Here is an 18,910-nt window from a genome sequence, read left to right on the forward strand (position 1 = left end):
TTTTTGATACTGTGATTTGAGCAACTATTTCTAAGATGATAATATGTAATCTATTAACAGGTGATTTCTTACTGTTTTTTTTTTTTTTTTGTAGTTCTGTATTACTTGTACCCTTACACTGCTTTGTTTTGTTTTGTGTTTTTCTCTTTTTCCTTTTAAATAAAATTTAAAAAAAATTTAAGCCTTGCTGCATACAAATAAAAAATCTTTACTGTGTTTTTAACACCTTAACAGTGTTTTTCTTATAAGCAGGGTTATAAATTTTTTATTGGATAGTGACCATTACTTGCTAACTGAGCTTGGGATACAGTACTTCTTTCTAGAAAAAAAAATGCTTTCTGAAGGTATTTGGAAATTGTTGAGCAGATGTAATTAAATATGTCATTACTTAACAGCCTGTTGTTAAATATGCTAAGTATGCTAAATATGTTAAGTATGCTAAATATGCAAAATGTTTAATCAACTGACTGAAAATTAAGTTCACTTTCCCCCAACTTTGTCTGTACAGATATGAGAATGCAGGTCCTGCTGGGTAGACTGAACCGGCTCCCACACCAGACACTGGATGGAGTGTCCAGAAGGAAGCTCGGCCACCTCCGCGCAGCTCGGGAGGAAGAGGCTGCTGTACCTGCGCCCAGTACTGCTGGCCTCGGGTCCCAGGGCCACACCTGTGATCCGGGCTCTTCTACTCAGCAGGTGCACCCGCCCGAGAATGAGACCCAAGAGCAGTTGATCAGATACCAGCAGGCAAACCCGGATCAGCGGCTGCTGCTAGGCCCACACCTCAGCCAAGACAGGCAGCAAGGGCAGGGACAGAGTCACCGGAGTGCAGACAAGGTCGGCGTGGACCTTTCGCAAGAGAAGAGCACCTCGGGCCATGCCACTGGGACACTGTGTCTTCCTGCAGCACAGCCAGAAACTATTTAGGAGCAGCTGTGATCAGGGAAGGATGTGGCCACTTGAGCTGAGAGGCAGAATGCTAAAAATATTTCTGGATGATAAGAAGGGGAGGGGAGGCCTAACCGGTGTGATCAACCGAAGAGGGAGGACATGGACTCTGAATCTGTCTTTCAAGTATAAAACAGGAAGCCAGTGAAAACTTATTATATTTTTTTTTACTTAGTTTTAACTTAAACTAGTTATGGTTCTACTTCACCAATTTATTAATCACAATACTGATTTATATTTGAAGGGATTTTATTAAGCGTTTCCTGGGTTGAGGACCCACAAAGCTTTGGGCTTTTCTTATGGAAAATTGTGAAAAGTGTAGTCAGCCACAATTATTTACACAGTATTACAGAATCATATTTCTTTATCCAGAGTAGGAACATTGAAAGGACAGGACTGTTGTTCCTGCTCCTGATATACCAGAGCCTATCTGCCATCAACCCTACTTCCTGCTTTTTCACAAGTGAAAAATTTTACTTCATGGCTTAAATTCCACCATTACTGGGAACCCACAGTAATGCAAGCATATGAAGTTTGTATCTCATAAGTGCTTATATTTGAAAATTTTATTTTTGGGGGTTTCACTGAAATTTTAATTAAGGACAAAGATGTAAAAATACTAAGTTTGGAGAAGGAAATTATTTGCAGACTAAAGTTACACTTTTCAGTGGTTTTCTCCATTAATACCTGGATCAAATTTATGTGTAGATACCATGGGTGGCTAGATGGCCCAGTGGAACATCACCTAACTCCTTCACCAAACAAATTAACTTTTAATAAAAAATGCACAGAGCTGCCCCAGAAAAGGAAGGAGAGATTATATCAGGTGCTACCATTCCAGGCTGTACTAGAGTCTAAGGAAAAACAGAGTGAAGAATCAACTAGCACTGACAAATTGAGTAAGGATATGAAACGGATTTCACCTCATTTACATATTCGCATAGGGCCGCTCTCTGTTCACACTAAAGAATATAGTTTGGCGATGTGACTTTCCTTAGCTCTGTACCTGCAAGTCTTTGCATTCCAAGAATAGAAAGCAAAGGCAGAACAGTGAGAAGAAGTTGCTCTCAGATTTTCCTTAGGGGTAAACCAGGATTTCTCAACCTACATAAAGCTAAGGTGCTACCTTGTGTTTGAGCTGAAACGGAAGAAGAAAACACGATCCCCTGTTACTGAATTTTAATAATGAATCCCTGAGTTAGGGCCTATAACAGGGAATGGCGCCGGAAGTCACCCTCTATGGTAAGTCTATGGAGAGGTACATCTCACTCTAGCATGAGTTATCAGGAACAGACTCTGCCTGTTTGTCCAGCCCTGAAGCATCTTGTGGATATTGCATATCCTAAGCTGCACCTGAAGGGAAGAGAGCAGCCTTTCTAGAGCACAGTGCTGGATTCTCAGGGAGATATAAATAGATATTGACATTGCTGGTTCTAGGAGATTACAGTCTATGCTATTTGAGTAAGGAGGCTATTGAAGAGCAATCTGACCTGTAGAAATTTACTCTGAAGGTGCATTCTGAAGGGGAAACTCTCTTTGCTAATATTTTTTGGGGACTGCCAACAGTGCTTGGAAATACAAGACAAAAAAATAGCTTGAATGACTTAGACAATTGCTTCTGTTGTTCAGTTTCCTTATTCACTATAGCTTCCTAGTCTATGAAAGTTATTTGCCTTTACACATTCTCTAGTGTGTATATTGAATTCTCACAGAACTGCAAACTTCTTGGATAAAAACATTTCAGAAGTTAAGACTTTTGAGGATCAGAATGTCATGGAAGTCTTAGATCTTGTACTGTCTGCTAAAAGTTGAGGGGTTAGCTATGAATTCAGTTCCCATAATACTCCAGTAACTTTCTTCCCACTTTATATTTTAGTGTAGGAATTTCTGATGCTCTATAATACAGTACAGACTCTATGCCATCTTTTAAAGTTGCCTAGTTTGAATTTCAGTAGAGTACCTATTATGGATTAAAAACTGGTGGTCAACTCAACGCCAGAAGACTTGAATTACCAAGCTTTAGAGCACAGATGTTTCACCAGAGGAAGATTGCCAGCATAAATGGAGATGTAGAGAAGGAGAAGGGGATGCTTTGAAGTGTTAAGGCATTGAGATGTTGAAGTATTGTGGGTTCTCCTATGTGTTGCTGTTGGGGCCGTTAGGTTCTCCTGGAGAAGCTTTGGTTAGCACATTGAGCATTGCTTCCTGGCTTCAGAGAGGAAGACTTGATCTCCAGAAGGAGCTAGTCATGCTGGCTTCCTGGCTGGTTCTTGACTGTGCTTGCTGTCGGGGAGCTCAGGGCTTCCACGTCACTGAGGATGGCTGTGGTGCTTTTCAGGACAGCCCTGGTCTTTGCTGTGAGTGTGACTTCTCAGCTCCAGTGTAGAACCCTCAACCCACCAGCATCATTCCTTCACCCTCCTGGCATAGACTTTCTAGTTTCCACATTGACCTTTGGGACCTCTCAGCACAGATCCATAAAAGAGACTGGTATGAGGCCTTCTTGTGGGCTCTGGGCCTCCAGCTGAACTCATGGGATTCATTGTCATGACCTTTGGATTTTCATCTGGACTCATGTGAGACATTGCTGTGGGATTCAGGCCTTTGGCTGAATATTCTATATTTTAGTGCTGTGGATAGATTTCCTACATCTTCTTGTGTTAACTCTGGGTGATCAGCATAAAAATAATATTATAAACTCCACGTCCTGATTCTAATTGTTCTCTGTACAACCCCTGACTATGACAGCCACTCACAGCCACTATATCACCCTAGCCCAAGATGTTGTCCAGCTTCCTGGTGTTTTTCCAACTCAATGAATGTTATCATTGCACACAGTCACAAATCCAACCATTATCCACAGTCCCTCTTGACTCTTACTCTTCCCAGTGAGGTACCACATCTTTGACTTTTCATCTTTTCCCAGACTTTACCATCACCTTATGCATACTCTATGTGCCACATAACTAATCTTTCTGGAAGGCAAATTTTATCTTAACTGTATGTTTAAGCCACATTTAACTTCTTAGTTCCACTGAGCAGAGAATGGAATCCCTGAAGCCTTGACCCTTTGGGCTCTAATAGTAGTCAGAAACACCTAGAATAACATTCAGAGGGATAGCACCTGGCACAGAACTTCCTCAAAAAATAAGCTAACTGGGAAATCACTGGAAGCAAAGAAAACAACTCTCAGCATTTATGTCGAACGATAAGACAATTAAGTAGAGTACCACAGTAGGCCAACCCCAAACTTATTCAGACCATTAACATGGGTAGTAATACTTCACAACAGCAAAAAACCTGCACCTTCTGTCCAAATAAATAATTGAACAATAATTATGTTACTTCAAAGAATCTCTTCTTGCAGTCAATTATGATTTTTTAAATATTATGAACTCCTTCTTCTCAAAAGACTGACTGTGCTAAAACTCCAGGGAGTTCAAAAATGTTAGAAAGTAGATTTCTGAGGTGTTCTCACCTCAGAAAAAAGTCACGAGTCCATTAGCTCAACTGAGCCTTTCCACAAGATATGTATATTTCAAAATATGTTGTACATGATAAATGTACATGTGTAATTTTTGTGAATAAACATGAATACAAAGATATTTATAAATACTTATGGATATCAAAAGTGAGATGAAAGTTTTAAGGAAGCTGGGGAGTTTGGGCCACCTCTCCATGCTCTTGGGATTGTGTTCAGTGAAGGTGTGAGGCTGACAGATGTATCTTAGAGTGAGCAACTGAGCCCACCTGACTACCTGACCAAGGTGTGCTCTGTGACATACCTGCTCATTACATGGCCCTGTGAAGATGCTAGGTATCAAATACTTTGAGTTCTCCCCCAGGCCCATTCCTTGCAAAGATTATTCAATTGAGTTATTCCCTTCCACCTGGTAGTCTAACTCCAAAGGTATAAAAGTACTATACACTAAAGTTTGCAATCTATGTGTAAAATGACTATGGAAAGATGTAAGGTAAATCACTGCACATATTATTCAGCCCAACATCTATAACACTGCACGTGGCAATAAGAGGGAAGAATCTGATTAATTAGGTCATTTAAAATTCATGAATTATTCTGTCTTTTGCTTCCAGAATGTTTTTAATGTTAATTTTGAAACAGCTTTAAGTAGAATTAGATACTATTGAATGAGAACAGATTATTTCAACCTACATTGTAACCTACAGTTACAGACATGTTTGAGACACAAATCTTATTCTCAGGATGTAATTTTTTCAAAAGGCAATGAAATGTTTTATAATGTTAAATGGGATTTACATTGTACAATATAGAGATTTTTGTATTTAAAATACTTATTAACATTTGTTATCTTTAGGTTTTAAATGCCACTAAAATGATTCCAGATCCCTTTCTTTGGAACAGTTCTTGTCATCAATCTGGTTTGCTTTGAGACAGAGGACTCATTCACTGCATTCTCAGGCAGAACTTTCTAAAATTTACTGGAAGTCAAAGAATTGATAGCTTGCATGTCACGTTTTATGTTAGTCTCAAAATGATCTCAGTAAATTTGTCTTTTATGTCAAAATTAGTAGCTGTAACAAGAAGATTAAGAGTCAATTTCCTTTTAGAAAGTGGAAAAGAATCACTTTTTCCTTCATTTTGTAGGTAAACAGAATCAGTTGCCATAACTCTTTTGTGGTCCAAGGCAAATTGAAAATTTGTCTGGACAGCATCTTTTTGCATTTTAGAATTTCCCAAATTAATGAGTACATCCATCTAGTAAAATAACTGATATGGGAAATTATTCAAGTTATACTATTATATTAAAAATTATAAAACAATACATATTCTGTGCTTTTACCCATAATTTTTGAATCTAGAAAATTTATGGAGAGATACCCAAGAAGACATTGTTAATAATAGTTATTTCTGAGTAACAAATATGGGTTGATTCATGCTTCTAATTTTGTATCATCTTGTGTATCCATATTTTTATAAATACATATCACTAGGAAGATAAATATAAAGCTATTTGCTTTAAATTATGTTGACTAGAGTTTGGCAATATCTTTAGATTACAGACACAGATGGAAAACGTTCATAAGAAATACTCTTAGTCCTTCAAAGAAGGGTAAGATATGTACAGAGAAGGACAAGAATATAGCAAGCAGAAAACAGGTCCAGGGAGGCCAAGGAGGAACAAGAGGTCAAGATGTGCAGATGTGGGCAGTTAGGAGTACCGTGTCACTGAGATTTAGAGGATGCCTCCAAGGATCACTTCATGTGTAGAGCTTATGAGAAAAAAAAAGTACATGGCTATGATCTTTACATTTCTCAGTACAATTCAGATATAGGAAGGCATCCTTCCTATCGCTCATGTTGAGGAAGCACAGAGGAGCAGACACTCATTCTAAGTCAATCCTTTTTAAGGATTCTTTAGGATACCTGAGTATTGGGAAGCACCAGCTCAAAAATTTATTCTAAGCCTCTGCCAAGGCTTATTACTCTGAAAACAAATTAAAAGAGCAGCAATCACTGCACGCTTGCTAGAGAGGTTTCAGGGATTAAAACACCTGCGATAAAGGCCTAGGTCAAGAGGTCACAGACTTTAATTTGCAAATAATGATTGTTGCTTGAGAAACAAAATGTTTCAAAATTTTCTTAAATTTTCAAGTGAATGGATAATCCTGGGTGCATAGCTACCATTTTGGTAACTCTAAAAGACTTACAATTTTGGGCTATAGATATAGTAATAGAAAATATTAAATCTTACCACCATATATATCCTATCCTATCCTTAATCTCTCTGCCTTAATTGTCACCTCACATTTTTACATCATTGGTGTCTCTCTATCTGGTAATTTATTGCTGTGACTATACAGCATGGTTAAGTAGCTCCCACCTTAAAAATGTAGAGAAATGTTTGATCCAATAGCCCCCTTCAAAATTGTTTCCCATTTTTCTAATCTCTTTCAGCAAAATTATAGATTTCAATTCACACATTTCTCACTACTTTGGTTTCCACTCACTCTACGAACACTTTAAGGTGACATCTGTCTCCTCTACAGAGTAGAGACTGCTTTAGTGAAGACCATAAGTGACCTTCATGTTATTAGTTGTGAGAAATGATTCTCTGTATCATCTTTCATGAATTTTCAGGAGCATCTTTTTCTCAAGCACCACTATCGTCTTTTGACTTTTTCCCATATATATATGACCTTTTTCTAAGTACCATGTTAGCTAGCCAAGAACATAACTTTTGGATCAGTGATCCAGAAATGAACTCTACTCTTGCTTATTGAGAGATAATTTCATCTATCTATCTATCTATCTATCCATCCATCCATCTATCTATCTATCATCTATCTATACAGATATACATATACATTCACACATATATTCCCTTGTCTAGATTTCCTGAGCTCCCACCAGGACTTTTAGAAGCTCTGGATTTTTCCTTTATTTACTGAGTCAAGTGAAAGAGAAACCTCTTTGAGTTAAATAGGTATTATATGCAAATCATATTTTTGTTGATACATCTTTTCTGATCAGTATAAAGTAATTGCAACTTCTACATTTCATTTTATTTCTATGGACAACACTTATTGAACATTTATAAATATGTAACTCAAGTATCTTTTGACTCAGTAGATTCTTGTCTATGTAATAAGATCTTTGCCCCCTTTGACAAATAATCTTTATTGTTACTGAGGTTCAATCCCAAGCCTGGGATTCACAATGACTCAGTAAGCCCTCCTGATTCTACAGTGCCCATAAAGAGAAACTTATTAAATACCTTTCTTCTTGGCCTTCTGAATCACTGGAATTCTTAGAAGTCACCAACATTGATAACAGCAATGTACAATTCCTATTCATGCACAGATCATGCATAGGCTCAAGCATGGATCACACATGAGACAATAAAGTCAGAGAATTTAGGGTGACCTGAATAATCTCAACTACTTGATGTCACATGCATAATTAACCTAAGTAGCAAAGGGGTATCACAAGTGTGAGTGGGCATATCAGTTGAGCTCAGTAAGAGGACATTTTTGAGTGGACCTCATCTCATCATAGGGACACTTTAAAATCAGAAAATTTTCACTTGATTGATGGCAGAGAAGGTTGTTTATTTCAGATATGGAAAGGATTTGTGTATGACCATTTCTTTGAAGACAGATACCACCTAGGGAAGGATGCTCATGGGGTGCCCACCAGAAGATAGCCAGTTTGTGAACAGGGACTGCAGTGCTATTTCTACAAGGAAACCGGTCCTGCCAGGACCCTGAGTGACTGAGCCTGAATGAGCCAACTCTTGCCCGGAAACTTCCAATAAAGGCACAGCACAGCTAATGTCCTGATTTCAGCCTTGTAGGTGCATAAGAAGAAAACCCAGTTGAGAGTCTTCTGCAGTCTTCTGCTCTGTAGAACTAAACCTAATAAGTGCGTGTTGGTTTAACCAGTGTTTGTGATAATTCAGTGCTAACACATACACTAGATTCACGGAGAAAGTGGAAATTTAGTCTTCTCCTGTCTTTGCTCTTATCTCTTTTTCTCAGCTGCCATCAATCATTTCCCGGTGCCCAGAAATTTAAACTCCTCATACAGTCTGAACCTTTCCTTCCCTGCAGGCAGCAGGATACATCAGACTCCAGGTGTTTCTTCAATCTTCCCACTGGTGCGCGTGTCCATCCAGTGTGGAGGTGAGCAGCTCTCCAGTCCTCTATCCTCACTAGGTTTGTTTCTGTCATAGAAATCACAAGGCAAAGCAGGTTAAATCCTCCTTCTCCCTTCTCCCACCTTCTGCCTCCTCATTTCCCAGTCTCCTTCCCCAACTCGATTCTGACAAAAGTTATTTGCAGCATTCCCATCAATTCCATGAGTGACAGGAGACTGGTGTCAAGTGAGAAAATGAAATGTAAATTTTATTAAACATCCCTTCTCATCTCTGCGTATCAATCCAGATTCTAGCCGAACATAGCAAATCAAATCCTGTCTATGCCAGGCCTCGGGGCACACGGAAAATCATTTCTCCTTAATACCATTCCCTCCTAGTAAAATATTTTTCTGTTTAGTAAATGAAAATTTTAAATGCAAACCCTGTATTAATCCACTAAAAAGCATATCTGCAAAAATTAACATTTGAAGGGATGGGGGAGCAAAAAAGAGGGAAGATTTGGAGGCAAAAGGGATAAAAAAGGGACAGGATGGAATTTTGTTTAGCTGAGTCTTGTGTAGTCGTGTCTGGTAGCTGTGCAGGGATGCATATCCCTAGAATAAATGGCAACATTCTTCGAAAGCTTGAACTGCGAGGACATTTATCTACATGCTGTCCTGTCTCAGAGATAATAAAGATCCTAAATCTGATACACTGCCTTGAAATAGCATTAGAAATATAGATGATTCATTTTGGATGTGAATTGCTGGCTTATGTGTAATTTTGACAGGTAGTTCTGTGGCTAGAAAAAAATTTAATCTCGGGCCTTAAAACATTGTTAATTAAAAAACTTTTGATTACATATTTGAATAAAAACACTTTAGATATAAATTATCATTTAAAATATTACTGCCACTTAAAATACAATTTTCCATGTTCTGCTTTGTTATCATACATGAAAATAATAAATACTATTGTTTGTTTAAAACAGAAGTCTTATAATCTATTTTTTAAAATTTAAATATTAAATGTAATTGTCTACAAAAATAAAATCTCTTGTAAAAATTTAAAGAGTCTATGTATTTTCTCCATTTTTTTGAAATACTGCAGATGATTTTTTAAAGATAAAACTATTAAGAAGTTTATCATAGTTACTACTGTGTGTCCCCAAAGATAAGACCTATCTGAAAAATAAGTGTCAGTTGTAATTAATAGCTGGTCATTACCATGGTGATGGCCAGTGTCATACAGAAGATTAAGCTTCACTATTCTCTTGTTGGTGACTACTCTATAGTGGCAGGGAGGGGAAGGCTAGGCTGACTGGGGATGGCTTTTCTGATCACTAGCTAGGTCTTGATTTCAGGGAATCACAATAGGAGGAGTTATGTCTATTAAATGATATAACATCCACATGAGAAAATGTGAGTGTATGTAATTTTATTGTGCTGTAACATTTATACGTTTGCATATCATTTTATGATCCTGTGCTCTCTTTCATTGAATGATTTTGGTTCATGTATAAGAATTGTATATATTCATAGGGCAAAGTGTGATAACTTGATACAAGTATAAAATGTGTGACAAATCAGGGTAATTAGAACTTCTCTTAGACGTTTTTTATTGTCTTATATTGAGAAACTTTGAAGTATTATCTTCTAGTTTTTGGTAAAATATATAATAATTACTTGTGAACCAGAGTTGTTCTATTGGGCTATAGAACTTACTCTTTTTATGTTACTGTAGTTTGGTAATCATCATCAAACCTCAATGTCTTGTTGCTTCTCTTTCCTAATCTCTAATGACCACTCTTCGATTGTCCTCTTTAATGAAACCCACTTTTTTTTTAGCTTTTTTATGTGAGTAAATGTGGTACAGTGTGTGTATTTCACTTTCTGTGCTTGGCATATTTCACTTAACATAATGTCCTCCAGTTTCATCCATGTTGTCATAAGTGACAATATTTCAGTCTTTTATACAGATAAATAATATTCCATTTTGTATATGCATTTTATTTATTTATTTATTTTACCCATTCCTCTGTTGGTGAACACTGGATTGATTCCATGTACTGGTTGTTTTGAAGATTACTACAGAAAACTTGAGAGTGCAGGTATCTCTTTGATTTCCTGATTCATTTCCCTTGGATAGCGTGGTTAAATGGTAGTCCCTGTTTAGTTTTTTGAGGAACTTCTGTACTGTTTTAAATAAAAGCTGTAATTCTGAGGAACTTCCACACAGTTTTCCATGATAGCTATACTAATTCACATTCCTACAGGAGTTAGAAGACTTTTCTTTCTCTTCATCCTTGCCAGTATTTCATTTTTATCTTTTTGACTGCAGATATTCTAAATGGAATAAGATGCTGTTGAGAATCTTTCATATACTTGTTAGCCATTTATATATATTCTGGAATATACAAATGACTTTTCATGTTATTTGATCATTTTAAAATTTAACTGTTTTTGTCAATATTTTGTTGTTGAGCTTTTTGGGTTCCTTGTTTATTATTTTTTTCCTTTGTCTTTTTGAGACAAGGTCAGTGTGCAGTTCCAGCTGGCCTTGGGCTCACTTTGTAGTCTGGGCTTGTCCTGAACTTGCAACAATCCTCCTGCCTCAGCTTCCAAGTGCTGAGATTACAGTAGTGTATCACCATATCTAGCTTTCCTTGTATATTATGTATATCACTGTCTTGTTTGAAAGCTTCTCCCATTCTATGGGTTTTCCATTCTCTGTATTATTTTCTTTGCTGTACAGAAATTTCTTAGTTTGATATGAGCTCATTGTTTTATTTTTGCCTAGGCTTTTGGAATCTTATGCAAAAAATCACTTTCTAATCATATAAAAACATTTATTTCTTATTTTAGATGGTAAAGAAAACATTTTAGAAATGACTTTAAGAGGTTTATAGTTAGACCTCATGTCTTAATTTGGCTGAGACTGAAAGGTTTTGTAGGGAACAGAGCTTTCATCCATAAAACCAGAAAATCCCCCAAATCCCAGAACAACCAAGATGAGCTAGTAACCCTAAAATGATGTCCTCATCCGTTAGGAGGTTACTATCCTGACCATCCGTATTCATGCCCCTCCACTCCACAAGAGTAGTTCTTAGCTTCATGACAGCAGCATGTTTATTTCAGGCATAAGAAAGGAGGGAGAACCAATGGTCTAGGGGCTAACAGCCTCGGTGCTAGGTATCTCCAAGGAAGATTCTAGAAGCTGCTAATGTGGTGTTTCCTGTTATATCAGTTTGGTAGAATTAAGTCATGTGGATACCTATCTTCAAGAGAGCTGAGAAATACAATATTTTCTTTTTAATAAACTGTGTTCAGCTGTGGAAATGAAAAAATGGATAGTGGGATAAAACTTCCAGCCTCTGAACACGTGCCTGTAAACACAGTGACTAGCAGAATGAATATGAACATTGGAAGGGCAAATATAGGAAAAAATCACTTTCACAGTAATCCTGCCTTATCCACGGATGTGCTTTCTGCAGTTTTAACTACAGTCTGGAAACATTAAGTGAAAAATTTTTGAAATAGTTCATGTTTTAAATTGAATACCATTCCAAGCAGTGTGCTGAAATTTCACATCATTCTGTGATTTTTCCTGGTGTCGATTGCAGCTACGCTATACACTAAAACTGTAGAAGGCGTCTCAGTTACCAGATTGGCTCTTGAGGAACCGCAGGACTGGTTCTCCAATAACCATCATTTCACTTCTCAACGGCCCCAGAATGCCAGGGTAGGGTGCTGGCGATTAAAACATGCCAGAGAAAACCCACTTAGTATTTCCTTTAGGTAAAGATGTGAAAGTTCTCAACCTGATAATGAAACAAGAAATTACATGTGGACATAACTAAGAACTGCAGGACTATGAAATAGTCTGAGACCACGTGTGCAAAAAATTTTACTGCAATATATGTTGTTTTATTTTGTTATTAGTTATTACTGTTCATCATTCACTGTGCTTAATTATAAGTTAATTCTTTTGTAGTTAACTCTACATTTGCAAGATTCAATATCATGGAAGATGTTAGACATTCAAGGATCTAAAAATATATCCCTTGTGGACAAAGGATAGGGTAATATATTTTCAAATAAAATTTTAAACAATGAGAAGCTACTAAACAATAAGAGGCAGATTAAATGCTCAGTAATTATTTGTTGATTGCTACCGTAAGTCTTACAGAAGAAAAATAATTTTGGGTTTCACTTTTTGCCTGCGATACCTAGATTTATTTTTTTTAGAATATTCTATCCCAAAATGATTGGAATTTTAATGAAAAAACAAGTTTAGGCATTCATGTACCAAAATCACACAAAATATGCCATTACTATTGAGAAAGGAGGCATGGTTAGATCAAATTCAGCAAGTCCATTTGATTCAAGATTTACCTATTAAAAGTTATACTTTCAAATAATAATTACATTTTTCAAAATTAGGTGAAACATTTAACAGGCAAATAAGATGTGATCGTACCTAAATTTGTATGTGTTTATGTTCATATTGGTATTTGTAACCAATTGACATGAATGGTGTTGAGTCTTTAATTTTTCTTTGTTTTTATACTATTCTGAAATTTAAACAATTAAAAGTTACCTTTAAAAAACAAAACAGAACAGTACAAAAAGACAAGAGAGCTGTGTTCAAATGAAGGCTGGAAACCTCATCCTCTGCCCTAAAAAATGAGCCTCTCTGAAGACGCTGCCCTGAGATGCTCACTGTGCAAATTCACCTCATGCTGATGCTCTCTCCTCCTGCCCATTTTCCCTGTGGCCGAGTCAGCTGCAGGAGGCTGAGCACAGTTTGCAGCCTGGAGAAGAGTTGGGGCACATTCCAAAGCTGCAGAGGTCACGCACCCTGTGGCCCTTGACAAACCTCTCTTACTTCCTGCTTTTATTCTGCTGCTTCTTCCTTGTCATTCTTGTCCAAAGTTAGGATGAACATGGCTTGCTCATCACAGTACAATGAAAGAATTTTCCACCCAGGCCAGTTGGGATATGCTATTCTTACTCCTCTTCAAACAGGCCTAGCTGGGAAGGCGTGGAGAAAGCTGCGTGCAGTCTGCAGGGTGGCAGCCTAATAAACGCGAACCCTGACTAGCCCCAGTGGTGGTGGTGGCGCTGAGAAGCTGGTCTGGCTTTGGACTGCCTCAAGGCAGTAGTGATCCCCTGCTTGTCCTATCTGTCAGTCTATTTGATCTCGAAATGAATTGCTTTTGATAACAGCTATATAAATGCAGAACTGATCCGCTGGGCCTTCTTAAATGAGACTCTTCGCTTTCATCTCCTAGTCATTTCAAAAAGCAGATAGACTTGTTAGAGGTTTTAATGCAATGATTTATGTTTTATCTCGTCTGGTTTGAGGCAGCATTTATTTAGCCCTAAACTCTTTCCAAACTTCTATGTGAAAAAGAAATGCTTGAACACACAATATTTGGGACTTTATTTTTTTTTTCAAGAATCTATTTAATAATATATGTTTTCCTTTTCTATTTTATGATAAGCAATAAATTTTATTTTAAGGAAAGAACAAGAAAGGAGAAAATCACTATGTGAAACATTTTTATCACATGCTTAACAATATAAATTTTAAAATAATATAAAACTAATAACCAGCCTTCCATTTAATGATTACCAGGAAAAAGAATTTAATTAAAACAAAGGGAAACAAAATTTCTTATAGCTTGTCACAGGCTTATGAAATCTATAAAGAACATTCTCTGGAAGTTTTAGTTATTTCTATCTTAACCGGTTTTAATTTTCTTCCCCTTTTTCTCCTAGGAATGAAGAAAACTTCGTAGTGATGTGAACTGAACCAAGGGTCTCACGCATGCTAGGTAAGCATTGTATCACTGCGCTATACAAGCCCAGGACAAAAGACTCCTATTAAAGAGAATGTATTATAATTCATCATATTGAGGATTTGGGTGAAACTTTGATTATTTATCTCTTTGTAGGTAAATAGATTATTTTCTTTAAGAGGACCCACTTAAAGGGGAAATACATTGTGGCCAGAGAAGGAGCAAAACTGGATTTCCTTTTAATTGGAGAAGTGCTTTCATGAACTTGTTAAAAGAAACACAATGCAAATTTTATGTGTGCATGTATAAATCAAGTGATCTTGTTTAATTAGAACAAGTTAATAATTTAAATTATGACTTTCAAATAAAACAAATAATTTGCCCAAATGAATTTCTTCATGGATTATGTTTTGCACAAATACAGTTATTCTCTTATTAGAAATATCATATCAATCTACTCCCATGAAAGACATAGCCTGTGATTGATATATAATAAAGAAAAGAAAAAGAAACTACACATTGTTAAATATTTAATTTCTTTGTACCTGGGAAATGAAATTTAGTTTTTGAGTTGTGAGAGACCTCGTAATTCTTAAGTAGCAAAGCTAGCTACAGGAGGCTTGATGGATTTTCTTCTGTATGGTAGAAAAACATCTGCATCTTTCATAAGAGTTTTATTTGAATTTCTTTTTGAGTCACAAAAAAGATAAAAGGAGCTTTTAAAATGCTGAACATTTAGTTAAATCAGGCTACACTTTAGTCTCAGTATTGTACACAACAGGCTACAGCCGTTGGTGATAATTAGATGGCCCCATGAAAATTTTTCTTGTTACTCTTTCTAGTTGTATATATAAATACTGAAAAATTTAAGTTTCTTGAAACAGAATGTGCAAATTAAATGAGAACTGACAAACATAGTTTCCTTTAAAATGTTTTTTATCAATAATTACCAAAAAAACCAAAAACAGTCCTGGGTGGTGAAACACATCTGTGATCCTAGCACTGTGACAGGCAGTTGCAGCAAGTTCAAGCCCAGCCTGGGCAACTTAGTGATTTTATGAGAGCGTGAGTCAAAATTAAAAAAAAAAAAAAAAAGGAGTGAGGTTCAGCACCAAGACTCTGGGCTCAACCCTTGTTATTAGAAAAAAATTGTAAAAGTATCAAATACAGTTTTAATTGATGAAAAGAATTCTGCAGTAAGAAAATTATGTTAAGAAATAGCTTGAAACCTATTTTTCAAATGAGTAAGCAGAGTTAACTAAAACCTGTGTATCTTGTAAGCAAAATCAAAATAACTATGCTGCCTGATAATCACTTTGCTGATCTTTTAGTAGAACACAAAATGGTTTGCACTTTCTTCTGAGTAGTTAAGTAAACATAACTATATACATAGCCTAAGGAAATTATGTTCTTAAAATGTACAGTATCTCTTTGTATCCCACACAGAGAATCACAGCAGCAATAATTTTAAAAGCTTCATAAACTGCAGCATCAAAACTGTTCTACTGTGAAAATCAAACCCATTTAACAGACAAGGTGCCTACTATTAATCCTATGCTACATAATATGAACTATTTTATTGCTGTAATTATTGACAGCACTGGTTTCTTTGCTCTTGAAAATACTGAAGCTCAGAAATGTAAAGCAATTTGTCAAATATTATAAGACATATTAGAATTAGTTCAGAGTTTTGAATAAACTTGGGTCTTTTGACTTTAAGACCATCAATCTCCAAGACACCAAGCTTTAGTTAGAAGGAACCCAAAAAAAATCTTAGGAAATGCTCTTCTGAAGTGGACGGCGTAACACTGATCCGTGTGCTCCAGCAAAAAAAGCCAGGCCAGGGGTGTTCCTGTAGCTTACTCACAGTGGTATCTGTAAATAATGGGATATTATTTGGCTTCAAAAACAAAGTATAAATTTGCCTTTGTAGGAAAATGGTTACACCTAGAAAAACAATGTTAAATGAGTCAGACACACAAAACTGATACTGTGTGGTTGCTCTCATTTGGGGAAGGGAAAGTGCAGACAAAGAGCAAAATAGAAGACTGATAAAAGGAATCTTTTGTAAACTGGACAGGATTTAAAAGTCTGAGAGTGAAGAAAGGAGAGGAGAAGGGAACATAAAAGATCTAAAATACTCACAATGAATGCGATCACTGTATGTTAAAAGATGAATTACTAACAATAATGATGAAAACAAAGGGGATCTAGAGACAGAGGTAGGGAGGAAGATGAGGAATGGAACTGGAATAAAGTGAATCAAGATATGTCAAGTACATGTACTTAAGTCCATAAGATGAATGTAAACTTCAGGCACTGAAACCAGGCATTAATACAATAAAATAAAATACATTTCAAACTATGGAATGCGAACGATACAATGTAATGAAACAGCCAGCTTCCACTCTCTGGTTGGTTTTAACTGATGTCAATATTTTTTGTAGCTGCTTCCAAACTTACACATAATTAAAGAGTATTAATAGAGCTTTTCAAAAAAAAAAAAAAAAAACTACAGTACTTGGACCTTTTGTTCTGACCATTTCAATTTGTGTGCTCAACTTCAGCCTGATCCATATTTATTTCTGGAGGAAAGTGCCAAGAACTTTATTATCCAACATGATCTCCATCTGGAATAAGATCATATCTCAACTAAAATGTATTTTGATTTTTCTTTAAACTACTAATTTCTTCAGTCTATAGTATGTTCCATGCATATTAGTCATTTTTGTAGATACAGATTGATTCTGTATTTTTGTTGTAGATATCTAACTATATTGGTCTTTCATTTGAACATAGAGTTTATAGGTGTCTTGATTTGTCTTCATAGACTCACAGTGTGTGAACTCATAGAATTTTAAGAATTTAAGAATGCCTCCCCCTCTGATGTGCAGTTCAAAGAACAAAATTTAAAATCATTAAGTCACTCAATTTCTCAAAGAAGAAAGAAGAAAATGTATAATCTCCAGGTTAGTAAGCTTTCTATTTACCCACTCATATGGCCTTAGTGGTGGCTTTCAAAAATCATTAGAATGCTCCTAAAATTTTCTATGGATTTCATCCATAAAGTAGCTTTTCTCTATTGTCCTCTCTTTCAGTTTGTCTTTTGCATATGTTGAGTTTAACATCAAGTGCCATAAATCAACCTCCAAGTTAGAAGAGAAGATTTTAGAGTCAGATATTGGATTTTAATCTTCATCACTTACTAGCTCTTCAATCTCGAGTAAGTTGGGTTAGCTTCTCTTTTTTCTCTCCACTGTTTACTTACTTTTAATTAACAAGTAAAAAAGGATATATTTATAGTGTCCAGTTGTGCAATGATTAAATTAAACTGGTTAACATATAAATTGCTTCATATAATTATTATTCTTTTCACAATGAGAATACTGAAGAGGTACTCTCTTAGTAATGTTTACATATACAGTATGAAGTATGGTGAAAATATATGATGAATGTTTATATTTTTCTAAACTTTCTGGGAAGAGGAATTAGGGGTGAAGGCAATGGAAGGAAGGAAAAAGTAAAAACTGAGAAAAGAATGGTAAAACGGATGCAAAGCTTTTGTAAATAGAGGAGAAAAGGGATTGAAAGGAGGGGAGGAAAACAGGAAAAAAGAGGAATCAATATATATCGTGTACCGGTACAAATTCCCTATGATGAATGTGACCGTTATATATCTATTTATATATCACTAAATTGCACCAATAAACTTAATTTAAAAATAAGATAAAATTTTGACTTATTAAAACATTTCTTACAGGGGCTGAGGATTTAGCTCAGCGGCATAAGTCTCTGCCTTGCAAGTGCGTGGTTATGAGTTCGATCCGCGGTTACGATTAAAAAAAAATTCTTACAGTAAAAGCCACATTCTCAATAATTCCCCTATCAAAATACTTACTCTAACATTGATTATACTTATCCCATCATTCTTGCCGTTTTCTCAAGCAATTCTGGAAGTCTTCTGCTGTGTCTTTAGTTGTGTGGTTATGGATGTCTCCATGTTTTGAATCAATTTATGACCTTGCATGGTCATTGTGACTTGACAAAGAGCCAGAAGACACAGAGTGCCATGTCCAGTGAATAAGGTGAATCAGGACATACCATAATCATTTCTTAAGATCCTATTTTCTGATGCATGGTACCTGGAAGAAGGTTTAACCAGTTTTGTTTGTACTTCAACAAGATCCTGTGTACTTCTTATATTCTCTATTTTTAATCTACTCCTATTCACTCTATCTTGGTATTTTGAACAACGCTGTACCAAACACAAAGTGTGACTATCTCTTCTACGTACTGATCTCACTTCCTTTGGGTATATCCCCGAGTTGGGATTATGAGATCATACCTTTTCTATGCCTTATATTTCTCTTATGTTAAATGGATGTAACAACTGCAACTGATGAAGTAAAATGTTACGAGTTAGAATTAGTCTATGTAATAGAATACATGTTCTGTACCCAAAGCAGTATAATATGCAACAAATTACTCATCATCGTTAAAACCAAAGGTATTATCAGAATGTAACTCATGCTGTCCTTTC

The 18,910-nt window shown here is 36.1% G+C and overlaps 1 protein-coding gene and 1 long non-coding RNA gene across 4 annotated transcripts in view; both read left to right on the forward strand.

Moving 5' to 3' along the window:
- The window catches only part of Pkhd1 (PKHD1 ciliary IPT domain containing fibrocystin/polyductin), a 472,244-nt gene extending 468,593 nt beyond the window's left edge, over nucleotides 1–3,651 (forward strand). For all 3 annotated transcript variants that reach the window (XM_063233114.1, XM_063233116.1, XM_063233115.1), the window contains one exon: nucleotides 509–3,651. In XM_063233114.1, the coding sequence (XP_063089184.1) occupies nucleotides 509–927 (419 nt within the window). In that variant the 3' untranslated portion in view covers nucleotides 928–3,651. The remainder of the gene's footprint in view (nucleotides 1–508) is intronic.
- Nucleotides 3,652–14,327: 10,676 nt separating this feature from the next.
- LOC134472201 (uncharacterized) overlaps nucleotides 14,328–18,910 on the forward strand; it is a 32,513-nt gene continuing 27,930 nt past the window's right edge. The window contains exons 1-3 of the long non-coding RNA XR_010042073.1: nucleotides 14,328–14,406; nucleotides 17,201–17,339; nucleotides 17,469–17,593. This is a non-coding gene — a long non-coding RNA (uncharacterized LOC134472201). The remainder of the gene's footprint in view (nucleotides 14,407–17,200; nucleotides 17,340–17,468; nucleotides 17,594–18,910) is intronic.

This window comes from Cavia porcellus, unplaced genomic scaffold (genome assembly GCF_034190915.1).
Source record: "Cavia porcellus strain 051 isolate PalLab524CR breed Dunkin Hartley unplaced genomic scaffold, mCavPor4.1 scaffold_22, whole genome shotgun sequence".
NCBI classification, from domain to species: Eukaryota; Metazoa; Chordata; class Mammalia; order Rodentia; family Caviidae; genus Cavia; species Cavia porcellus.